At 37.7% G+C, this 27,557-nt stretch overlaps 1 protein-coding gene across 12 annotated transcripts in view; it reads left to right on the top strand.

The window, feature by feature from the left end:
• osa (trithorax group protein osa) overlaps window positions 1–27,557 on the top strand; it is a 742,554-nt gene that overhangs the window by 348,799 nt on the left and 366,198 nt on the right. For all 12 annotated transcript variants that reach the window (XM_069839840.1, XM_069839842.1, XM_069839841.1 and 9 more), the window contains one exon: window positions 1,248–1,310. In XM_069839840.1, the coding sequence (XP_069695941.1) occupies window positions 1,248–1,310 (63 nt within the window). The remainder of the gene's footprint in view (window positions 1–1,247; window positions 1,311–27,557) is intronic.

The following is a 27,557-nucleotide window of genomic DNA, read 5'->3' as shown; positions in this document are numbered from 1 at the left end:
ATACGATATGAACTATTGTTTAGTTATTATTTCGCAATTTTTTCAGACTTTGATACGAAATATTTTTGAGAGTAACGTATAGTACAATTTACGTACAACATATGTGTATAATATACATACTATGTAGGTCGGAGAAAAACTGAAGCACTTGGAACATTTTGCATTGTAAGAAGTGATATTTTGAAGAAAAGCCACTGTAACTTCACGAACAACCTAAAGAACAGCGCACATGTATTTTAAATGTCGCTGTAGTTTCTTTAAAAATGGTCGCGCGCGGAAAATCAACATCTCTGTATGACACAAGAATTGGGGTACGATTTTTTAATTTGTTTTTATTATTCCCTTGCAGTTACTAAAACGTGTTTCATTCCATTTATAAATCTAGCATAACCAGGTGAATATTGTATATCCATAGGACAACATAATATGTATATAATATAGGCCTACATATTATACATGTATTTTTTCAAGAAGGTCGGAGGAAAACTGAAGCACTTGGAACATTTTGCTTTTTAAGAAATGTTATTTTGAGAAGAAGCCACTCTTAACTCCAACGAGCAACCTGAAGGACAGCATACATGTGATTTAAATGCCGCTGTAGTTCCTTTAAAAATGGTCGCGCGCAAAGAATGAACATCCCTGTGTGACACAAGGGTTGGGATATGATTTTTAAATCTCAGTTTTTTTTTTTTTTTATTCTTCTCCTGCAGTTACTGAAACTTCTTTCATTCCATTTATAAATCTAGCGTAACCAGGTGAATATTGTCTTCTATAGAAACTCTATGTGCATAATAATAATAATAATAATAATAATAATAATAATAATAATAATAATAATATCACCATCATCATCATCATCCTTCCCCGCTGTTATTTATTTATTTATTTATTCTGGTGTAGTTAAGGCCATCAGGCCTTCTCTTCCACAACACCAGGAATACAAATACTGTTTCGCTGTAGCTGAAGTGTAGCAGCTGTACAGAGAAATCCAGGGGTTTTTGCTTCCAATTTAGATAGGAAGTAGGCATTTTTCTCCTTTACAGAACGACTGTGCTTGTCTTGTTTACTGTATTTGTGTTGCCTTCAGCCGTGGCTATGCTACATGACCAGTGAGACCCAGTTTTTAATAGTCTTTTGTATATATTTTCTTAACTATAAAGCGGATTACTTCCCTTTAGAATTACTCTTTCTAATTATTCTACAATAGTAGTGATTTTGTATTGAAATATTGTTTTGTTCCTTTGCAGCCTCCGTTTCCAACTCGACCGCAGCAGCCATCAACTCCCAATGCCCATGCTCCAGATACAGGGGTAAGTCGTGTTGTTTTGCGTATAGATTTCACTTCAAAGTCAGTACGTCGGTGTGGTTCCCCGAACTGGTATTGAAAACGACTGTGCCTTCAGTATTACATCGAACACGCAGCTCCCCATGCCACGTTTTCTTGAATTAAGGTTTCCCATGCCAGACATCAGTCTCAGAGGCGAGTCTGTCTGATAGTGATTTTAATGCGCTCTAGTACACACAGGCACGACCCATTTAAAATGTAATATCGCGGGTACTGAATTAGGAATCCTCTCGGGAAGCAAGACAATTGACATGACATTGCAGTACACCGCATGTAAGCGATTTTGCAATTGAAGACCTAACATTGTAAATGTGCTAAGTGCCAGTTTTTTTTCAAATTTAATTTTATTCAATCTAAAGGAAGAACATCCGTATGAGAATATCATACTAAATTGTCTTTGTTGTAGTTCACGTACAAGCGACTCATTCGTGTGCCAAAAAACATGCATTTCGCAGTGTGTTTTTCATCAGTATCTCATAAAGTAGTTTTTGGCACTTAGCAAATTTAGAATGTTAGGTCCTCATTTATGCAATATATTTTAAGACTGTGCCTGAGATAACGTATAATGTTAAATAAAAAATAAATTTGGTACTCCAAAATTTCTGGAGTAGCCTTGTCGCACTTACGACGGAAAGGCGAACAAACTTTTACATGTACATTTTGTATACGAAAGACTGTAGTCAAATGAAGAGGTGTTACACATTTTACACGCAATTGTACCGTGGAAGATTATCAAGAACGTAAAGATAAAATGTTGTTAATAAAAGCGATTTTTGATTTATACGCATCATTGATAGAGTATTATGAAGACTTTTAGAGAAAATATTAATGTTGCTTATATTATTTGCGTTTTCGTATAATACTAAATTTTAAAAAAAGTGCACGTCCCTCCGTTACGAAGTGAAACTAGGTGTCCTACGTGACAGTACGTTTGTGGCATATGAGAGAATTGTACAACATTTGACTGATTAATGTCGTCAGCAATATTCTAAAGGCGCTTTTATTGTCCACCTATAATTTCCACAATCGCGCAAATGCCTCTGTCGACTAGGCTATCGGGGTATCCTTCGGTATCTAGAGGTAGGAATTATATCAACATTGCCCAGTGGTACATACAGCACTACGCCACTGTCGTATGCAAGACAATGTAGGCGATTATGGAGTATGGGGCATTGAGGGGATTAAAGCATTCGTGGAGGAGGATGACGCATTCTGCTAGTTCGTGAAATCGACACCGGTCAATTTATCGTTGGGTCTTCTGTATAAAAAAATAAAAAAGTGTATTGTAATGTGCACAAATAAGGTTATGGATGGAATAAATAAATTGTAATCATTTTGCTTGCAAATGCGTTATTTCATTGCCGTTTACTATTCTTGTTTCTTCAAGTTATCTCATGACTCGTTAGTAATGACTGCAATGAGTATGAGCATATTGTACTTATTGTTTTCAGTTCATTCGAGGTTTTTAAAACTCGTGCCATATAACTTCTGGAAAGTTATTTTGTTTAGGTCAGAGTTGTACTTCGACATGCGAACACTGATTGTTATTTTATTTCTGAAGCAAGCCATTCCTTTACTTCCCTCTTGAAATATGTTGCCCTTGACGGATATTGCACTCGCGAACTGTGGGACCAATAAGTGTGGCAATCACTCAACCACATAGGACGACTTTGCTTTCCAAAGATACATATACCTTACACACACACACACACACACACACACACACACACACACACACACACACACACACACATATATATATATCACAATTGTTTCTAATATTAATTCCAGCTTAATAATTGAATAGGATACATATCGATATCAGCAGAATATAATGCAAACTTACGGAGAAAATATGCTTAGTTTACATTAAACCATTATTTCGAACGAATTTTGAGAAAATGATATTGCATACAATATGTTTAGAGCATAATTCTTGCAGATCATCCTTTCAACTAGATGAGATCTATGTACTACGATAGGTTCGTTTATTTTACCATAATTTTGGACGATGTTTCTGGCGTATGGTTTGCTACGCAATAGTTAGAGCTAAATTAGGTAGTTAGCTTTTATCGGCCATATTTGATACCGCTCCATAATGGATTTGTAGCAAGGAAAATTAATAAAATGATCGTGAAACTGCGGTACTCAGGAAAAGCTGAATCTCTTCCTGACCTACAAATCAGCACGTGTGGGCGGGCAAGTAGGGGAGGTTTGGCGGGAGAGGCTGCATTTTTACCTTGTTGAACCCAAGTCAGGTACGCAGGAACTGGTTTTATGGGATTGAGGAGTTGTATTCGCTGCTACAGGCAACTTCGTTTTAACGATGCGCTGTTTTGTGGCGAGAAAACACGGCATTCCGTCCGTTTCCTCGTTCACGATGTCTTTGTGTCCTGCATGCCTCCTCCTCTTCCTGGAAGTATGGTTGGTAATGAGATTGATATTAATTGGTTACATTTCACTATAAACCTCGTATATGTGTGCGTAGATTAGAAGTAACTTCGTTTTTAAAGTGGGATGAACTCCTGTAGCCACTTCGTACATCTCATCGTGCATATGCACTTAAGGGGAGAGGATGGTATTTTTTGGTGAAAAATGAGTACATTTTCAAAAATATATTTTTTTTTTCTTTAAAATGCTCTGTGATATGTGTGGAATGCATAGCATAATATTTTGTGAGTATTTGTGCCCTTAACATGCTGAGACGCCATTTTTGAAGTTCCTGCGTTATGGATTTTTAAATCACTCTACCCCTTTTATTGTTGTTTACGGTAAATTGAATTTTCAAAAAACAATTTTTTTCTTTAAAATACTCTTTGATATGTGTGGAATGCATTGCATAACATTTCGTGGGTATTTGTGCCCTTATCGGATGTTGAGACGCCATTTTTAAACTTCCTGCGCTATGGATTTTAAATCACTCGCCCCCTTTTATCGGTTTACGGTAACTTCACTTTTTTGCTACATTGCCAGACAAAAATGGATATAATTTCTGAACTATTAAAGATACATGCATGAAATTTAGAACACATTCTTGAGACTATTAGGAAACATTTCTCTGTAACAGAATTTTGTTAATTGATTTCATTTTAAAACTACGTCCGTTTGTTTGCAAGAAAGGAATTCAGAAGAGTGTTATTAAATTTTAATTTTTTATTTTACAAACGTAGGGACTAATATCAAAATTCTGTTACAGACAGTTTGTAGAGCATGCTTTTGCAAGAACATTGCAAAAACCGGGACGAATCTACCTTTAAAAATGGTTTAGATATATCGATTTTAGTAAAATCCAGCATTGGGTATATATATTTTTTTTCAAATCTGGTCCCCCAAATATATATATATATATTTTTTTCAAAATATTTATTTTTGGTTAAGTTTCTACAGGTATGAGCTCTCTACATACAAAAAATTAATATTTTACATGAAATAGGAAAAAAGTTTTAAAAAATACCGTCCTCTCCCCTTAATACCTTTTACTTTGAAATAGAGTTTATGTTTGTATATACATGTACTACTTTGTGCAACTTCACTATTAGAGAGGGTCACTACGACCGAGTTCTGCGACCTAATAAATAGCCTACATTGCTCGTACCCTCCACCTAGGCATATTCCCAGCCACACCAGCTGACTACATTAAGGTTCGCTGATTATCCACGTTTCGAGTAGTTAGTTACTCACTCCTCCCTAGCAGTCCTATTGTGTATCGCCAGCCGGCTATAGAATGATAATGGAATGGAGATAGGAAGGATACATAACGTGGGGAAACTGGAGATAATCGAGAAAATCTCCAGTTGCGACCTTGTCTGTCGCCAGTGACATGGAAAAAAATCACAGGCCTGACCGGGATTCGAACTCAGACTGCTTGCGGCCAAATGTTTAGATCACTCAGTCATCTTAGGGACATTGCACTGTAAGTCTATGGTTTCCTCAGGAAGGGAAGAAAAACTTTAGTTCCCGTGTCGTAAATTTACGACACGTAAAAGAACCTTGTCCATGCAGAATTTGTCGGCCGACTTTCGTATAGGCCTACATTAAATTTTGACTCTGAATAACATCCTCGGTTGTAAGCGTTGTTAAATAAAATACTGCAATTTTAATAACATACCTGATTGAGGACATTGTAATTTGATGCATATTAACCGTAATATTGCTTCTATAGGAAGGGAAGTAAAGCTTTGATGATTTATGTTTGCTAGCTCGTAAAATAACCATGTCCCTGAATGAATTGATTCATTGTGCTAATAGCCCCACTGCAGTTAAAGACAGTAGAGACATCTGTTAATATAGCATCGATGCTGAAATTTTCAAAACTTGTACAAGGTCGTTAAAACTTATGGAAAGAAATGGAGTGGTATATTTCCTCTATTGAGTTTGAAATGCTTAATTTAAACATAAGAAATATGATTAGGTTAGCTTAAATTTCCCAATCTAGCATGTTAAGTTGTTAGCAAAGTCACGGAGGTTATATTCATTTTCAAACATGTCATTGTATAGGTGGCGATGTTATAAATAAAGGCAGCTAATTTTGGGCAACTTCTCGAGTTTTACAGGAGGCAAATAGTATACATATCTGCCATCGCATAATTTATGTACAAGACCTTTAACTCCGTTACCTTCTCATTTTCTTATTTTCATAATTTCAGAACTTTTTTAAATACGGAAGTGTGGAGAGAACGCATGTATGTGTAACAGTACTGTGTAAAACGTCTCCAAATCTGTATATTTGAATTTGAAAGGATCTTATGTCAAATTTTCACAAAACTTAAAGGCCCTCCGATAAAAATCAATGGGGGGGGGGTGTAATTAAAATAATACAAGAGCACAAGGTCCCTGAAAAAAAAAACGAGTTTGATATGAGTTGCCATTCTCGAGTATCACGTATGGTAGTGGTGACGTCACGTCCACCAAGCAACCTCATAACTAGCCTTGGAGCAGGGTGTCCAATAAGAAAAATACGTCTCAACAATTAACATCATGCCATATTGTTGCGTTTCCGTTTGTAATAGTCACAGTGAGAGAAAGACCAGGACACGAAAGAGAGAGAGAATGACTCGAAATTGAGAGAAACAACGATCAGGATACGTCAGAGAGAAAGACCAGAACGCGACAGAGAGCGAGACTAAGACCATGACGGAGAGAGGGAGAGAAAGATCAGGACACTAGAGAAAGAGAGAAAAAACAGAATACAGGAGAAAGAGAGAGGTCAGGAGACGAGAGGGAGAGAGAGAAACGAATACCAGGACATTTCAGAGAGAGACAAAAACACGAGGACATGACAAGAGAGAGAGTGGGCACGACACAAGAGTGAGAGAGAGAGGGGGGGACACGACAAAGAGAAGTCAGAACATGATGGAGAGAGAGCGAGATCAAATTACAACAGAGAGAGATAGGGAGAGAGAAACACCAATATACTAGAAAGAGAGAAAGAATGAATAGGACATAAAATTGAGAGAACTAAATACCAGGACACGTCAGAGAGAGAGAAAATATGACATGAAATTGAGAGAAATAAAAGAGAGAGAAACGAGGCCGACAGAGGGAGGGAGAAAGACCAAGACTCGACTGAGAGAAAGACAAAGACAAGGACCCGACAAAGAGGAGAAGACCAAGACGAGAGAGAGAGAGAAAGAGAGAGAGACCTGGATACGACAAAGAGAGTAAGACTAAGACACGAAAAAGAGAGCGAGAGTGAGAGGGGGGGGCACGTAGAGGGTCAGAATTATCGATACAGACTGTGAAAGATGTATAATTAATTGTTTTTTGAGGAAGACTCTTATGCGGCTAATAGGCCTATCCCAAAAGTCATTGTACCTATACCTAGATCAGAATCATCTCAAGAATTGAGCTATCTTCAATATTCCAGATTCGAGGAATTTGAAACCATACTGTAAATAAAATAATAACTAAGCCTGTCATGTTCAATTTAAATTTGTTTCAGACGTTTTCTTACTCCCCCCCCCCCCCCGAGGTCTTTCGCCTTCATAACAAGTGTTATCACTGTTATCAGGAATAGAAATTACAGTGTAATCTAACATAAAAATCTCTACTTTTCTTTTAAAATTATGTAAGTATATTTAAGCAGTTGGAAGAAAAGAAGTGGTGTACGTAATTCATTTTTTAACAATCTGGGTGAATATGATAAAATGCATTTCTTTATTTTTAGTAAAATGGTTAATTTCAGTTGAACAGTTGAAAAGAGTGGATGAAGAAAGAATGATACTGAAACTGATTAGAAAGAGGAAAAGGAATTGGCTGGGTCACTTGTTGAGAATCGGTGGGTAGTACAAAGGAGGTATAAATTCCTACCTTGTACTGTATTTTACAGAACTTTTACAAAATAGTTTAACCCATATTTACCATTTTTTACTTACAAAACTTGTTTTCAGCGGTTCATTTATCTGTATATTTGCTTTTTTTAATACCAGCATTGTCCTCTTCATATTCCGGTGTCTGGAATTCGAACTGATAGGGCTTAATTTTAGACATATCAAAATATACGCGTTTATGCAGGAAAACAATTTTTATTACTTTAGCTACAACTCTCGTTTGCAATACGGAGTCGTACTGCACAGCGAGTTGTGTGGTGGAGATGACGTCAGCGGTACAGTAGCGTTAGCCACGTACAGTAGCTAACAGTGACATATATTTAACTCTACTTTTTTTTTATTGCTTATAGCGACAAAATACTACAATCTGTTACGATAAATTAGACTCTTAAATATTTTGTCTTTCATTTATAGTGCAAAGAAATGTAACGAGTTCAGGACTATCAGCCTGATACCAACTCGGCGAAGATTCTTCTGCGAATACTGAATCGGCGTTTATATTCTAAGATGGAAAAACAGTTGGAAGAAGAGCAGTTTGGCTTCAGCAAGGGAAAAGATACGAGAGATGCAATTGGACTGCTACGAACAATCTGCGAAAGATACCTAGAGAAGAATGAAGAAGTGCATATAGTATTTGTGGAGTCAGAAAAGGCGTTTGACAGAGTGGATTGGAAAGAGAGGAAGCTGTTCAGTAACCTTTATATGAAACAACGAGTCGAAGTCAGGATAGGAGAAGAAATGTCAGAAGGAAGTGAAATAGGGAGAGGAGAACGACAAGGATGTCCTTTATTACCTACTCTGTTCAACATCTACTTGGAGAACTTAGTGAAGAACTGTTTTCAGAACATGGAAGGGATGATAGTAGGAGGAAGAAGAATAAAGTGTATAAGATTTGCTGATGATATGGCGTTGTTAGCAGAAGAGAAAATGATACTAAGGGATATGCTACTAGAGCTAAATGACAGCTGTGAGAGGTATGGAATGAAGATGAATGCCAACAAGACGAAGACCATGGTCATAGGAAAAAAGTGAAGAAGGCAAATTTGCGAATTGTAAATGAGGCAGTAGAGCAAGTGAACAGTTTCAGTTATTTGGGGTGTACTATTAGTAGTAACATGAGCTGCTGCCAAGAAGTCAAAAGGAGGATAGCAATGGGAAAGAAGCATCTTCTGTGTACCTCTGGAAAACGAACTAAGGAAGAGACTAGTGAAGTGCTATGTGTGGAGTGTAGCATTGTATGGGGCAGAAACATGGACATTACGACGAAGTGAAGAGGAGCGACTAGGAGCATTTGAAATGTGGATATGGATGAAGATGGAACGTGTTAAGTGGACAAATAGAATAAGAAACGAAGCGGTGTTGGAAAGAGTGGATGAAGAAAGAATGATACTGAAACTGATTAGAAAGAGGAAAAGGAATTGGCTGGGTCACTTGTTGAGAAGTAACTGCCTACCGAAGGATGCACTGGAAGGAATGGTGAACGGGAGAAGAGTTCGAGGCAGAAGAAGATAGCAGATGATAGACGACATTAAGATATATGGATCGTATAAGGAGACAAAGAGGAAGGAAGAAAATGGGGAAGACTGGAGAAAGCTGGGTTTGCAGTGAAAGACCTGCCCTAGGGCAGAACCCTATGAATGAATGAATGAATTAATTAATTAATTAATTGTAGTGCAAAAGAAATGTATGAATAGGTCGTCGCATGTTCCCATACATATTTTGTTTGGATTAATAATAATTAATAATTATTTAAAACATTTTCCGGGGGCTACATGTCGGTTAGTGGACAGCATTGTTCCATTCCGTAGGTCTCTCGATCAGTAAGGAAAGGAAACATAACTTTGTTGAGGAAACCTTTCTTCGTCGCTATTGAGTGATGTAAATCTCGGAGAAGATTTGAGATAAACTCCTGCAATGGGGAAGTTGAGTTTTCAAATGGTGTGGTCTGTAGGGATGTAATAGTTGATTATTTAGTAGAACTTTGCTTAAAATGAGATTATTTAATTCTTATTGCTGTAAGTACTGTTTAATGACACTCATATTTTTATCACCAAGGGTCAAAATTGTATTTTATTTTGGGTTTGGGGCTTTATAGTCGGGAACGTTTCAGTTGTTACATCGCATTTGTGAAGTTAGGCGTATCCAAATTTGCGAGTAATTGTTACAGGCTCATTGGTTTGTGGGGAATTAGCCATGTCTATTTCGGGATATATTGCATGTAATTTCTCATGTAAAATATACGCAGTAGTTAATAAACGAATATTTTCTAAAGATTTAGAAAGAATTCATTTCAGTAAATAAACTGACTTTCATTTCCTTTTTCGGAATGTTTAACATTAATGAGATAGTATAAACGGAAAGTATAATTAAATGAATTAAATGAGAGTTTTGGTAATTACACCTAATTTCCAACTAAATGTTTATTGCAAAGCGATACGACTACCGATCGGATCCTTCTACACTCTTGTACCCCTTGCGCCTCCCATAGGCCTACGCTTCTTCAACAATGTATCTGTAAATCAGTATTAACTTCCGTAGTTTCCTGTCTTATCTCTAAAGTCTTTTTCATTTTTCACATTTTTTAATTTTATCGAATGTATACGTTAGTTTGGTAATTCTATGTCATTAAGCAGACTATGGTCTTTGGATGTCAGCGTCAGAGGTGCTTATTTCTTTTACTCGTACTCATGTTTCACTACCAAATCCAATCGGTAGTCGTATCGCTTTGCAATTAGTGTTTAGTTGGAAATTACGTACGATTATCGAAACTCTCATCTTTCATTCGATTCACTTAATTATACTTCCCGTTTATACTATCATTCTGCTTGTCTATGCGGGTGACGTGAATGTGTTAGGTGCAAGATGAGGCGCAACCAGTGAATCGCCCAGGCTTCTAAATATTCCAGTGTGTATTGATAAGATCCCTTTCGGATATAATCCATTCATATTTCTGTATCGTGACACTGATCATTTCAGGGAAACTTGTAAACGTCGTCGAAAGCACTGTATATGTACATACATGCGTTATTTGCATGTATGAAACTGCACTGAGGGTTCGATTCTCGTCGAGAGATTAGACGTGTGCTTTTGCCACCTCGTGCAATCAAAAGCTCATTTCGAAGCTGACATTTGTGATGCTCTGCGGTCGCAACGATATATGTAAATCCTCCCAATCCGCCATTGCCGGCACCATGTCAGTGACGATGGGGACAGTTGAGGCGCATTGCCTGACAGTTGGTTGGCTCCGTTGGGCTTTCCGCCCATTTCAACTTCCCCCCGACATAAACTGCGCGGCGCGCACGACGGGGCGGGCTCCCGGGTTCAGAGCTCGTTCTTTGTGTTCGTGCGCGCTGTTGCCTGCTTCTCCCTGGAGGCCCAATTATACCCGCATTCATTCCCGCATCTTCGTACAAACATGTTGCTGGATAAATTCTGTGGGAACACGACCGCTGCCTGCCTGCCTGTTGAGAGAAGAAACTTTTGACCTTCTGGAGTGGGCGTGCGATGTGGCAACTCGGTCCGTGGTTTCAAGCGGTCGAACCAGCCCGGCGCACTGTTGCCAAGTCGTGCCGCACAAAAAACTGTTTTCGGACATACCTCCGTAGATGCGCCGTTTTCCTCGGCGCTGGAAATTAATCACGTGAAAAAGGATTACGGAGGCGTAATTACCCAGTGGACACTTGCGAGCCGCCGTCTTCGATTCCGCGTCTGTCCGTCTGGCAGGCCGTCCGGGAGGTTCGGCTTCGCTGGGGCTGTAATTGCGCTCACATTTCGGATCGTGAGGGGGAGCCGATAATACGACCGCACGCCTTGGCGCTCTCACTCTCTCTCTCTTTCTCGCAGGTGAGGGCTGGCGGACGTGAACAGACGAGTTTCTTTATGCAGGCGGCCTGGGAGTGGTGGTACAAGATCCAGTAAGGACGAGAATCCCGCGCCTCGACCAGGGCCGCTCGACCCTATTGCGCGCCGGGGCCGGCCTCTAACAAATGACGGGATGGACGGGGGGACCTCGCCGCTCGCTCGCTCGCTCGACTGCTGGCTGGCTGGATCGGGTAGGCTGCTGCCGCTTGCTTGCTTTTCCTCGGCGAGTCTACTCTACAGTCCAAGGATAATGGGGAGGTTAGGCAGCTGCATTCCCCCAGCTCCATTTTACCCCATTTCTATGCTGCCATTGTAAAAGCGGGTTCATTAATCAAAACAAAAGAGACTCATTCCGTACCTCAGAAAAAAGAAACATCCCAGGAATAGTGTTGTGCGCGGACTTTTCTTTCTGGATTAGAACTGAAAAATGTGTACGATTATTCACTCAACTTTTCCTTTTGTTTTGTAGAATAAACCGTAATCGTTCTTACAAAGTTTTTTATTCTGTGCGAAAATTTGGCAGCATCGTCTGAGCACCGATCGGCGCAGCAGTTTTAATTGTGGCGGCGCTGTTCTCCGCTCCGGTGGGCTTAGCGTGTTCGACATGAGGGGAACTACAAAAAGCAGTTGGGCAAGTTTCGTGGAGACGCAAGTAAAAATTGAGAGATGGGAAGAAGGCTTTCACTTTTGAAGCCTGATCCTCTCTTTAAGGCCTCCCTCATACTTCTTTCAATTCCCGAGACCACCGAAACAGGCCTCTTTTCACGACCTCGAGCAATCCGTGCTGGAATTCTGTTTCAAAGAAATCTCCAGCGCTCCTCGATTCCTCCTTTGAAGGGGGTGGGAATTGATCACGTTGAATACATGAAACTCTTCGGTGTGTTCAAATTCGTGAAAGAAGAGAGAAACTCACTTTTAAGCTCATCCCATAATGCGCATGTCTCCTCCCTGCCACGAAGCCGGTTTATGCTTCCCGTGATTTTTCAGGGCGAAGAATTCTTTTGTGCGGATGCGTGACAAAAACTTGGAACCACCTACCCAAGCGGACCGGGCGTCCCGATCGATCCGCTCACTCTCCAGTTCATCTGTTTACGTCGTTAATTCATCAGACAGCAATAAAATCCGTCTTGCAGGGTATCTGAGCCCGGGCAAGTAAAAATTAACTTCCTTCTAGAAAATTCGCGTCTTATTGCCTCGTACACGATTGTTCAGCGACCCGCTTGATATGTATACTACGTTATTTTGTAATCACCTGTCCACTTTGAAACAAGTTAGTTTTCACTATCTATTGCACTTATGAAATAAATTACGCTAGAATGGATTAATCGTATCAGCAGTATTCAATTAACACTAGTCGGGGAAATCCGTCTGATTGAGGTTGTGGCTGATATGTACCTGTACAGCTGTAAAAGAAAAAAGTGGCCGCAAATACATTGTATTCTAAGTCCACTTCGGGTCATAGTGATGTTACACGATGCATGCACTTGTACAATCGCACTTGAAGCAGTTTCAGAACTATTGTGTTTAACCAGGAGTCATTCGATATCTGCGTCTCATAGAGGAGCGGTAGAGTGCTGACTTAGTGATTCGAAGGTTGTGAGTTCGAGCCTTTTTCATGTTATCATTTTATTTTGTTATCGTTCGTTAGCGATATAAATAATATTCAAGTTATCATTTATATTCTGTAATGTTCTTTCGCGACATAAATAATATTAAAGTTATTTATATTCTGTTATCGTTCTTTAGCGATATAAATAATATTCTAGTTATTTATATTGTTATCGTTTTTAGTGATATAAATATTATAAATTTAATGTTAGATTTGGAACAAAACAGCTACACAATACTAGTGTTAGTTTTTAGTCTTATATTATTACATTATACTATCCTGTAATACAATAAAATGAAAAGGAGCGACGAGGGTTTGAATGTGAGACGACTATCTTCCGACTCAGCTACGGGGGCACAAGTAAATAAGCATATGCAGAAAAATTGGCCCAATACTCCTCCAAGACGTCCTGATGATTTGTGGAAGCTCGTCCGAGACGCCTGAAACGCCGTGGTAGAACAGTCGTTATTTGAAAACATTTCACGGATTCGAAACGTCATAACTGCCTTCTCATCTTAAAAATGCGAATGTATTACAATAATTGATTCATTTATTCGGTTTTTTTTAGGACTTCTTTTCTTGTCAAATTCAGTTCTTGGATACGGTCTTTCTGTTGGCATAAATTATTAGTAACAGCTTATCATTTATTCTGTTAGCCCTGGAATAAGAGATTTATAATAATGGCAATGTCCAACAGTTTTCTGTCAGTGTTATTAATGACTCAGTTGGGCATAGATTCTCGATGCCTGCTGGTTTTGTTAAAATAAATCAACTTCTGTACATTTTTTTGAGGATATCAAGTTTGAAACATTAAAACTTAATAATAATAATATGCTTAAAATAAAATGAAAATTTTATCTGTATTCATTATTATTAACTGGTGTTTCTTACGCAATTTATAAAAAAGAACTGGGACGTGCTGAGCGTTCGGAAATCTGCAGTTACTATTATGGAATAATAGCGTAACATGAAACGAAAACAGATCGATGTGAAGTGAAATTATTAACTAATATTTATCAGCTTTGCAGAAGTGTGTTTTATTTTGTCACGGATTTGGCTTTTGTATTATTAATAAATTTCCTTTTGTTAGTTCAGTGGTTAGGGTTAGGATTTATATCCAAAAATAAATTTTGAAATAAGCATTAAAAAGTATTTACGATAACTTTCTAAAACATGCATTGGACAAATCTGCAGTTATAATTGAGGACCAAACTTTCAAAACCTGACATGTCCATTTTCAGAAAATGCTTCAAATATTTGTCTGTGTAATAAACGAAGATATTTCTATGGTGAAATTGTATATGAATTTGGTAGCAAAAAAATAAATAACGTTTAATATTTCACCACAGGAAAAACTTTGTTCATTGCAGAGATGTATTTGGCATCTGAAGTGTATATTCTGAAAATGTACACGTCAGGTTTTGAAAGTTTGTTCCTGAATTAATATAATTTATTGTAGTTGAATAGGCATTTAATCAAATTCGTCCTACAGTTTTTTTTTTCGCTTTAATTTTCACATTATATTGTGTTATCGGTACCTGCTTGGCTTAGCTTTTTCAGAACAGGACTTGGACGGATCCATGCACTTAAGCATTAAGCATTTATTGACTCATTCTGCACCCTGTATGCGATTATTGTTCCAAGTCCAACAAGTGACCTCGGTGACATTCGTGAATTCGACGCTGAAGGGCGGGCCATCCTGTCTCAGCCCTGAAAAAGCCCGGTCCCATTCCCAGACGACCCAGCGCTCGGCTCCCCGAGCCTTTAAATCCCATATCTGTATCGGAGACCCGTTCTCTCCCCAAGATCTCACAGCAGATGGTAGATGAATGAGAGGGAGCTGAAGAGTGTTGACGGAATGAAAGAGGGAAACAGGAGTACTCCAAGAAATTCCTCTGCAACGTCTGCTTGTTTACAACACATTCCGCTTGGAGGATTTGGTGAAGAACTGTTTTCAGAACGTGGGAAGAGTAAAAGTAGGAGGCAGAAGAATAAAGTGATAAGATTTGCTGATGATATGGCGTTGTTAGCAGAAGAGGAGATGATACTAAGGGATAGACTACTGGAGCTAAATGACAGCTGTGAGCAGTATGGGATGAAGATAAATGCAAATAAGACAAAGACCATGGTCATAGAAAGAAAAATAAAGAAGGTAAACTTAACGAATTCTAAATGAGGCAGTAGAGCAAGTGAACAGCTTCAAATACTTAGGATGTACTATAAGCAGTAACTTGAGCTGCTGCCAAGAAGTCAAAAGGAGGATAGTAATGGCAAAGGAAGCTTTTAATAGAAAAAGAAGCATCTTCTGCGGACCTCTGGAAAACGAACTAAGGAAGAGACTAGTGAAGTGCTATGTGTGGAGTGTAGCATTGTATGGGGCAGAAACATGGACATTACGACGAAATGAAGAGGAGCGACTAGAAGCATTTGAAATGTGGATATGGATGAGGATGGAACGTGTTAAGTGGACAGACAGAATAAGAAACGAAGCGGTGTTGGAAAGAGTGGATGAAGAAAGAATGATACTGAAACTGATTAGAAAGAGGAAAATAAATTGGCAGGGTCACTGGCTGAGAAGAAACTGCCTACTGAAGGATGCACTGGAAGGAATGGTGAACGGGAAAAGATTTCGAGGCAGAAGAAAGTATCAGATGATAGATGACATTAAGATATGTGGATCATATGCGGAGACTAAGAGGAAGTCAGAAAATAGGAAAGATTGAAGAATCTGGATTTGCAGTGAAAGACTTGCCCATGGGCAGAACATTTAGCCTGTGTATGTATGAAAAGAGTGGAGTTATCAAATTTGCGCGAGCGGTAAAACCGCATTGTACTTAAGCTTAATAAATTTTTTATCTTTAAGAGCAACAAGTACATATTAGGAAAAGTATAGCTACACTTCTTTGTAAAAGTGGGGAAATATACAGAAGAAGTGTAATGGTTAATTAAGGCATACTTATCCAGACACGTAATTTGTAATATGTTTCGGAATATTATATTGCATAGTGTGTTTTGCATATAAATGTGAGCACCATTAATTATTTTAACACTTGATGCTTAAGTAGACTGGCAGCAATGGCCTTTTTCGTTCTGTTAATTGTAGATACCGATCGATAACTGCTTGTCACGCAAAATCTTTTTTGTACAATACTTCCTTTAGCGACAGTTTCACTTCAAAAATTTGCATAACGATTTTCGTTGCATATCGCAATAGTAGAGAATAACGTAATAGTAATATGCGTTACAAGAGCGTATGTTGACGTTTTCATGTTCGAGGAAAAGATTGAAAAAGCGAAACGTAGTTGAGCTTTTTTAATTTCCGAGAACATGAAAACAAACATACCGCTCGTGTATCGTACATTATTTTGTGCGAAGATCGTTTATTACATACCTGAAAGAGGAATTTCTAATTAGTTGCAATGAAATCTCCATCTTGGCTTCTGTTCAATGACGGCAACTTTGAAAAACAAATATATCTATCTTCAACATTGTTCCTTTAAAATGTTTTCTGTGTTTACTATACTGCAGCAGGCCGTGATATACGTCTGTCTTTTTTTCCCCCCCAGTCTATGATGAGTATGGAATCTTGTTGATTTTTTCACGGCTTCCTTAATGTTACTTGCATTACAAATGCAGTAACTTTTGTGGTGGTGTAGAGTTTACTTAATGTTTGCAAATATTTAAAAACAATAATTAACAGTGCAATTTAGGTGAAATTGCAGTGGTAAGTTTCCAATTTATAATTATTACTGTATTGAACGTCTTTAAAAATAATATGTTAAAAGCCTAAAGCAGTAAAATGAATATGACGCTTAAGCGGTAAGAATAGGGAAATTGTTATGTGTGTTACGTTGGGAATACTGAATGTGGTATTTCACACTTACCGCGTATTGGTTTTGTGCGGAAAGCAAGCAAATACGCACGATCTCGCACAAAAATCGTTTACATAAGTCTGACATATAGGTCTCAGTTGTAATTAATTGAAAATATGTGTGTTATGTACAGTATAGTTCATACGTATTTTAAAATTATTGTGTTTTTATGGACATATTTCATTATTTATGTTTACATTCATATCTTGTTCATTGTCATAAATATTGTGATATATTTTATATTTAAGTTATAAATTATGGATATGAAGACAAAGTTAACATTCTCTCTTTTCAGTATGTATCTGTGTCTTCGTTCTGTGAATCTGACTATAGCGCTGTATAATGTATGTTTACATATATTCTGTACATTCTTTAATCCTTTGTTTTGTAGTTAAATTAATGCTCCGGATTTTGATGTTGGCTGAAACCACATGACAATGAACTCGGCCGCAAAATTGATTTGATGATATTTGGGGATTTGAAGACCCCTCCTTCTTCTCCTCCTCATCCGAATCCACGCAGTTAAATTGAAGGGGTTTCGTGATGCGAAATCGTAGCATGACGCTCTACTTCAAACACGCTGCCATGCAGTGTTTCCCGGCTTAATTAATGCGGCTACACATTTCAGAGCCATTTACTACTAACATGTTGATAATGATTGCTTTATCCTGTGGCCGAGAGGGTTAGTTACTATAAACTGACGATTATCCGGGTAATTTAGGCTTACAGAAGCGATCTCTCCAGAATAATTATTCCGGTACTCTGGATTTATCACGGGAACTCTTCGCATTCGCGCATAACAGTATGTATGCAAGTGTCCATATTTCTTCGTCCTCATATGTCTTTATACTCATCCAATAAGAGATGCTTTTAGCGGAACTTTATCACTAACATTTTCGCAAAATGTTTTCAGCGATTGAGAGTTTACCATGCTTGTCATCAAATCTGCTGGTTCAAACTCGGTCGACCATATTAGATTTTTAAGGGTTGATTCAACTTTAAATATTTCCTTTTTTCGGAAGGGAAGAGGATATGGGAGACTTGTATCGTAGTTTTAATGTACGTAATACAAAAGGACCGTAGTTAAAATTTCCGCGACATTTCTGGCCCTTACTATTTTGCTAATCAGCATTCTCATTTATAATTCTGTTATCGAGAGTAGTGAATTTCGTCATATTGATGCCTTCAACTCAAATGAACGTCTCGAAATAACCGGATTAGCTAGAAGAGTTTATAGGAAAAAAAATCTTTGTTATACGCATCTCTAAGTTTAGCAGCTGCAGAACTCACATTTTCACTAAACTATCGAAAAAATACATTGTCTTTAAAATCGTTGAGTTTCACCTCACGAGGGAACTATTAATGTGTTGGTGTTGAAACTTCCCTTCAACCAGAGCACATAGATTTCCACAGTATAGAGAAAAATATATAAATAATTACTTGCAGGGTGTACACGATATACCTACCACAATTATATAGACAGTATTATCTATAACACACGTAATAAGAGCTAGAATTAAGAAATACTACAATGATCTTCATATGGAAGAACTCACCCAACGTTCACAAGACAATGGAAAGATGAAATACACATCATACCCAACAACCCAAACTCCACATCTCCAAAAATAGAGCAGTTGCTACATTCCGCCTCATTACAGGACATGATCTTCTAGGAAAACATTTACACCGCATTGGAATGACAGGTTTTGCAATCTAAGACAACATAATGATAGGAACTACCTCAGAAATGTCCAGCACTCTCCAATGATAATAATAAAGATCTAAAACATTATTCTGGATGAATAGATTGTAGAGAAACCAAAACGCGGAAATTGTGCTGTCGGCCGAGGCTCTGAGGAAACCTTTTCAGTAACGCAGAGAGCACGTTATCGGCGATGCGTAGCGCAGTAGCGGTAATTCGACACACCATAAAGTTTATGGTATAAACTATTAACGTAAAATATTACTAAGCATAAGCAGTTAAGCAGAATATGTGGGCTTATTTTTAGAATTCTCCAAAAAATAAAAGTAGCATGGGATTAGGTCGAAGGATTAACAAAGTCCGCAATACAGTACCCACACGCAAAAATAATACCCGGGAAGACATCGTCTCCATTTCTGAAAGTCAACTGTAGAGTGATATTTCATTTCTGAAACAGATACGACAAACATTTGAAACAAGACAGCTTTACCATCTCCTTTTGAAAGTTTGGTAAGTAGGTTAACTGCTTACATGTAGTGAAGTTTCACACTAATAATTTGTGGTGTGTCGATCTGCCGATATTGCGCTGCGTGTCACCGAAAACACGCCCTTTGAGTACCAGCGGTTCGGCCGTGAGCCAGTTGCCACGTTGCTGTTTCTCCACAATCTACTCATCCAGTAATTTTTACATTTGAATTAGTAATGATACTGGTAAATGTTTTCATATAGCTGTGTAGGTGTTTGTAATCTGAAATTTGTGGAACTTCGTGACGTGGAGTCTGCGCAAAGTTGGACTTCCACGAAATATAATGTATCGATGGTGAATAAATATGCATACCACAGACAGAATTCGAACCACGATCATGGCATTCACAGCCGTTTAGATGAGTATATCGCGGAAATTTTATATTCAGTTTGTCGTCTTTATGTCTGAATTATTATGTAACCAAATGAATTTGATAGCTTCGGTTTGCATTACCATTTAACATTTCATGTTAGACTTCGAAAAGTAAGTTTGTTAATTTGTATATTAATGAACATGGAGCGCCGTAAAGTTGTTCCACCTTGTTATAAAAATATTTCCTGTCCTCCACTCCCAACCCTTCATGTTTTAAGCGCTTAAGGATTTTAGCACAGAGTTTTCATATGAAATAAGACGAAATTTGTAATGTCTTGGTTGCCTCTCTCATGTTCTGTCATTGCAGGAACTAATGTCTAATGTTAATAATCCTCAGTATACCGAGGATAGATTAGACCAATTCTTGAGGACAGTGAAGTTTTTTTTCTCATTTTTGTCTCATTTTGAACTAACAGGTAACAAAGCAAATTTGATCATAATGACTATTCAAGAATAACATTGTGTAGTTAACTCATTCAACTGAAAGAAGACGCCCGGGGCCTGGTAGCCTTTGCGCGTTATAATTTATTTCTTTCTCCTGCTGCCGTGAAGTCATAGTAGAATTCTTGAGAATGAATGAACTTTCCTTTTTGTTATTTTATTTTTATTCCTTCTGTTCTCGTCACAAACCTGAGGTGATCCAACACTGTGTAAAAGAATTGGCTTCCGTTTCCGCCCATTTCATAAATGAAATGGTGCTTCTATTTAGGCATTTCTGATTACTTGGATAGATTTGAACAGGAAATTGTTTTCTTCTTTCGTGTGTGGTATGAGTAATGTGTTAGAGAAATCTTCTCTCCGAGGACGTGAAGGCGAGAAAAGCATTTGGGACACCCAGTAGGCATTATCCCGCATCACGAGTTTATCGCTGTAGTGTGTGCTGGCTGGCGCGACGAGAAAGAAACATGTCAGTGGAGTATTGTTTCAGAATATTAATTTCTGTCGTTCTTGACTGAAAAGGAACTTAATTAATAGGTCTTTGAACTCCACCTTTCACGCATCAAGATACAAGGTCCTTCTAACATCTGTTATTAATGCTATGTACACCTCATTCGACTGTATACTGTGAGAATCATGATGAATAAGTGGTTTCCATTTGGTATTCCCTGCGTTGACCTTCAGCCTGTCACGCGAGCGGTCCGTGTTCGAGTCCCGGTCAGGCCTGGGATTTTCATAAAAAATGCATATTGACACTTTTGGCGGACAATATCCCAGTTGGGGATTTTCTCGGAGTTCCGTTTCTCCACATTACGCATCTACTTTCCGTCATCATTTTATAGCATTCTCCGAACGCGGGCTGACGACGCACGGAGGGAGCTGGCCTAGAGATGAGTGGGGTTGCCTGATCGAAATTTAGTTGCGATGCGAATCTTTGTATAGTCGGGCGGTGTGGGTTTCGGAATGCGCCTGGATTAGCGCAATAGATCTGAAAAGTCGCAGTGCTAGGTCGTAGTGCCTTCAGAAAATTCAATTCATTCCATTTGGAATAGAAGTCTACGCTTTCTGTTGTTTTGGCCTGTCGGTCCTGAATTAGCTTCACTTGTTATTAGCCAATCGTAACAGACTCGCAATCAGTATAGAGATATTATTATTATTATTATTATTATTATTATTATTATTATTATCATCATTATTAATTTCCTTTAATGATGAGATTAGTTACTACATAACAGTTTTATAGGCCTACAGAGCTGAAATGTGGGGACACCACTCAGGAATCAGAGAATTGCTGAAATGTGTTTACTCGGCCCACTAGCAGTTTATTCCCAGATACACCGTCAGTAAAATAACCTGTTCAGTATTACGAACGTCGCGGAAAATAGAAGAAAAATAGCCTATATCTTGGAAACAGGAGGTTTGAGAAACCTACCACCTATGCAACAAAAGTAGGGGGGGGGGGGAAGGACACCAGTGACAGCTCTGGAAATTGAGGCAAAATGTGCCTGTGGCCTAAAGCTAAACCATGTGTTACATGATGATGATGATGATGATGATGATGATGAGGACGACGACGACGACGATGATACCTTTGTAAATAGATTATTGTGGTCTGAACGTTAGTTCCTCTGTTTCCATGCCCATTGTGTTGTGAACTCTTTGTTTTTGTCATATTGAAATTTTCCATGTATGCAGGTAGATGTTTGTGAAAGAATGGCAAAATAGCTTACATGTCGGAAATGACTTGAACTGCCGCCAGAAGATAGTTTTCTGATCGTGTCTATCAGTGTCATTTGGTGTTCACGGCAACGTGGAAAAGCTCTTCGTTCTTAAAATGTTCTACTGGCTTCCTTTCCACTCTTCGTAATTTTGAATTTTACTTATTGTAGACCGCGGACTTTTAGACACTTATCGCAAGTTAACTGCAACTGAAAAGGAAAGGTCTGTTAAATCCTAGATCATATATGTAATATATTCAACATTTTTTTCCTCTATTACTGTATCTTGTACAATAATGAAAATTGCTATGTGTAAAACACTGTCCTTCTGATATATGAAACAAATATTAAAAAAATTATATATATTTTTTCTTTTTTCAAAATTCAAAATGATGGCAGTTTACTGTGCAGTGATCAAACGTTTCGCTCATACTTCATAAACTTGTTAACTTTTCATGTTCTCTTTGTTTTATTTTATTGCTGAAACTCATGTTTACAATATCATGCTCTTTCAGCTATATTTCTTAATAAATAATATTTTTTTTTGCGTTGGAAGAAAATACTTATATTTGACCATTTTTAAAATGTGTGTATTTTTTATCCGACAATCTATCAAAGGTAGAGAAGTGATCTTGCGTTATATTGTAGATATGGCATGCATAAATACACACAAAACATTTCATCACAGAATGTTGGATACTTTTTGAATTATGTGGGAAACGCTTCATCACTACACAGTGAACTGAATTTTTTTTTTTTGGGGGAGGGGGAAGTAAATATAGCAGAAGGACAGTGTTTTACACATACTAATTTTCATTATTGTATAAGATACAGTAATGGAGGGAAAAAAAATGTTGAATATTTCCAAAATTTTACTGCTGTAAGCTGTACCTAACCCCTTAAAATTTAATCATTTAATGATGACTGGATGTCGTGCTTAATTCACATCATAAATGCCCCTCTATGTGTGTGCTTAAGCTCGCCTAGAATGATGAAAGAAACTTGATATTTGGACTCACAATTAGTAATAATTAATAACTACGATAGACGCTTGGCGATCCTCGATAGACAACATTTGTTGTTCAAATTTGTACACCGTAGATCCTATTTAAAATCCTAAGGAATTCAGATGGAATTAGTGTGTTAGTCATATTTTTTCCTACTTCCATGTCTCCATAATCTCCTCATTGTCATCGGCCCATGTTGAAATACCTCGTCTTCAGCCAGCGCTGTAACCTATTGTCAGTGCACCGCTGTGTATTAACGGTTAACACGTCTGATCGTGAAACTAGCGGACTCGAGTTCAAATCCTGATTGAGACAAGTAATTTTGTTGGGCTGGGATGGCCTAGGTTTGGTTTCTTACTGTTTAGTTATTTATTATCAGGATATTACATCTTATAATGTGGGTATAATTACCGCATTATCTAATCGAATTGGGGATGTTTGTTTGTTAATAGCAATTGCTTGGATATTGAATTTCGGTAGATGAAATTATATTTATTATTTGGAGTTATTGAAAGGTACACTTGAAATAGAAATTATTTTTCCGGAGTTTCCCCACATACAATTAAGAGCAAGTGCTGGGTAACTTTCGGCACTGGATCCTGGACGCATTTCGTTGGCATTGCCACCTTCATCTCACTCAGACTCCAGATAGCCATAGCAGTTGATAAAGCTTGGTAAAATAACCAATTAAACATATTGTCCGGCACGTAGTATTAGGGCTTCGTATATGACTAGCTACTTGAGGCAATAACAGATTTTGGAGTCCTTCCCCCACCCAGTTTGCTGAACCCATGCACCAATCTGTATTTCTCGTGATCTGGGTTTGATTTCCGATAGGGAAATAACGTATACACATCGGTTATGTGACTTTTGTATATAAATAAGGTTTGCACATAATATTATCAGAAAATTCCGTCATTTTTAATGTTCATCATATGACAAATAATGTTTACAGGGGATGGGACGAACTAAAGGATCTAGTACTTGGAGATGTACCGTATTTTGATAGTGGTGGTGATTTTATTGTGAGCAGTACGGAGCAATACGAGTATTAGTATTATGAAAGCCTATTAAACAAATCGTCGTTGTTCCTGCATTAACTCCTATGTGACATATTTATCGATTTTCAGATTTTTGCGCTATTAAATAAATTAAATAGTGATACAGCAAATAATAAAATCTCTTAAATGTAATTATATTTCTTTCTTTCTTTCTTTCCCTTAGTTTAACCTCTCCCTTTTAGGTTCATTTACACGACCCATGCCACACGGGCCTTACAGGGCCGCGACCTGTCGGGAGAGGACTTTCAAGAGGTACAATCCCGGCGTTTGCCTGGAAATAACTGAGGAAACCATGAAAAACCTCAGTTAGGATTGCCGGCCCCTGGGATCGAACCCCGGACCTCCTGAATGCAAGGCCAGCCCTCTACCACTCCGCTAGCCCGCTCGGTTAATTATATTTCTTCGAAAATGTAAGAATTCACAGTCTCCTATGTACGGCTGCCATAGGATGAATAAATGTGTTTTTTCTTCCTACTGAAAATTTTTATATTTTGCACGTAGGAGTTATTGCAGGAACAACGACGAAATGGATTACGACAAGTAGCGTCTAATACGGCGGTGTATTGTGATGCTTGTTTAGTTCGTGAGTTGACTTGTGCTGCAGGAGCGTGGAAACTATGGAGTGAGGACACGTTTATATTCGATATTAAAACAAAATATTTACAATTGCATGTTTATTTCGAGAGTCACACTGATCACGGTTAGTACTAAATGTCTCGCATAAAGGCATTTTAATTGAAGTGCCCACATTGTTTTTCATATACGTGGTATTTTTTCCTATAGTTGTCAGCGGTTACAATACTCACCATTAAATATTGTATTTATGTATTCTATTCCGACCAAGTGAAAGAAAAGTAAAGCCTGAAGATCCGTTTTATAGATTTACTGCACTTAAAGGAATTCTGCCCTAAATGAAAAAGGTCCAGGCAATATTGAACTCTGTCGTCGTCCTCTCACATCTGTCGCTGTAGTAATGAATTCCGCCTTAGGTTCACTTTGAAGTTCACTACTTCGATGAATAAAAATGACATGGATTTTATTAGGTTATAAAGACGAAGTTACTATCTTTTTATAGTGTATATAGATGTGAAATTGAAATGACTTCTGTCCTTTCAATGTAATGCGAAATTCTTCAGTCTTTGCACCATACCATAAAGAGGATGGCAAAGCCCTCAATTTCGTAACAGACGGAACGAGTGAATAGTTACAAAACTTGGTTTCATTATCTGCTATACTGAGGATCACGTAAGAGTAGTTCCTAAAAGACTAATTTGGCCGTCTCTTCAGTGTTGCCAACTGACACTAGATATCACCAAACATGTCAAAATCACAATGCCATATATAATAATAATAATGATAATAATAATAATAATAATAATAATAATGTAGATTAACAATAACGATGCCTTGCTTATTTACCACATCTCATCTTTATGTTGGGGATCTGTTTTCTAAATGCTTCAATAATTTGTGAAAGAATAGCTATATTTTCCTTCTGCACCTCTCGCACATTATATTAGTAGTTAGCAGATTACTGTATGATCTAATATTAAAATGTATTTTGTTTTACAACATGAAATTCATTGCTCTGATTAAACAGTTTATGCTTCTCGAGACCTGACCTAAAAATGTATTTTGTTTGATCACGTGAAATGATTAGTACGAATTCAGAAAACGAATGCCACGTTAAAATGAATGCTTAAGAATATTTACTCCATTATTATAATAAAAGTCTAAACACGAAAGAAGTTAATTAAAATATGAAATGATATTTCTGTCGATTACCCAAAGCCTATATCACACGAAATATATTTATTTACACTTAGCCTACCTGAATATAATCTTGAATTGTAACCACAACACAAAGCAACACATACAATAATATTAATACTGATATTAATTAATTATTAGTATGTTCAAATTTCACTAGCTTCCAGTAATCGACCCAGAAATCTAGAACAATTTGAACTTTCAGAATTTAAACTACAGGCAACTTGTGTAACTGCTGCCAACTTAACAGTTATAAAATCACCACCAGTTGTACCGAAATTCGAAACGAAGTTGGCAAAACAAAATACCTGCAAACTAGCAAATCACCATAATCCACTAGCTTATGTAGTAATGAGGGAAAAATGGTTAAGTTTTACCCTTACTGTATTAAATAAGCTGATCCGGACTATACAATCGTGTATACTTGTATGCCCAGAAGTTATACAGGGACATCATTTTATTTTTACTTCAGTTTTTATTGTACCTGAGTTTTTTTAATGTACTTCACTCCCACACCCCTTCTACTAATGACGTTCCACTGTCCTGCACACAGAACCAAGACTGCAGTGAGTTAGTGAGCAAAGTATGTTTCAGAAATATGTTCACGTTTTCCAGTGACGAAAGAGCATTCAATATTGAATCATATTTTCGCACAGGTACTATCGTCCGTTTGCCTACGTCGCATCCCGATTTCCCCCACTTGCTTCTGCTCGCCCCTCTGTAAGGGCTAGTGGCTGGGCTGTCATAGATCTTTTCTGAAAACAATAATTTCTGTTAGGAATTGGACGTCTACTCAATATTATACAACTGTTTAAAATAACTTAAATAAAAGGATCTTGTTGAGTAATTAACTGTCACGTGATTTTCTCCCTTTCTACGATCTTGCGACAAAACCACTTGGACGGACAGTAGATAGCATGTCTCAATAATTTTATCTGTGTGGATCGGGCAGAAGCGAAGATTGAATTTACAGTATGTAAGACACTCTTTTATAGAGTAGGTACAGAATTATTTTGACATGAATTACTAGCACGAAGGACGAAACTGGTAATAATTGGAATTAGATACAATAGTCCATCGTGCGATAATATGCACAAAAGAACTGAAATCTGTATCGAAATGAACGGCTACCATTTTCAAAAATGTGTTTAAATATCCATATTATGATTATTTTTCAATTTCACTTCATTCTCTATATTGTACGGTAATGTGCTGTAGGCAGTATAATATACATAATGACTATGTTCGCATGGATAGCTCAGTTCGTGAGTAAAAACTCTTATTGTTAATACAGTAGGCTACTGTATTATGATTAAATAAAACCTAATGAAAATTATCAAACTGAAAATTGCGATATTTCCTAGTTTACGTAAATGGATGAACTACTTTTCTTCCCTCCTGTACCTAGTAAAGTGATTTGTTTGTATTTTACGCCAGTATCATCGAACTCCAGTCGTGGAAGGGGGTAGAAAACGGCATTTCCGGTTCTCGATCCGTTAATTCAAAGGTATAGCCAGGTTAATATTTAAAATGTTAGTAAAAATAAAATGATGTCCCTGTATAAATATTGCCGGCTGAACTCACTAACTGGGTACTTTTGACCACGGTGTCTTTGGGATTTTGCTGCGTTGCTGTCCAGAGTCTATTCTATTCAATAGAATTACTACAAGTGAGATTATGAAACAGAGAGTCTGAATGTCTTCCTGTTAAGTGAGTTCAAAGGTTGATGCCTGCCAGCTACCCTTATTAGCAATCATTTGTACTTTTGCTCTGATGGGAAGTGTGTGATATCTGTACAGGTTGTAGTAGTCACTGCATTATCGTTACGCACAGTTTATAATTTGAACAGTTATTATACTTGTCAATAATTACCTCACCTGAATGCAAGAGATAGTAAGGGTAGAACTAATAGGGGTAATAATGGATCTCTTTATACCACACGTT

Source organism: Periplaneta americana, chromosome 11 (assembly GCF_040183065.1).
Source record: "Periplaneta americana isolate PAMFEO1 chromosome 11, P.americana_PAMFEO1_priV1, whole genome shotgun sequence".
NCBI classification, from domain to species: domain Eukaryota; kingdom Metazoa; phylum Arthropoda; class Insecta; order Blattodea; family Blattidae; genus Periplaneta; species Periplaneta americana.
This window is presented reverse-complemented; position numbering and strand designations above follow the sequence as displayed.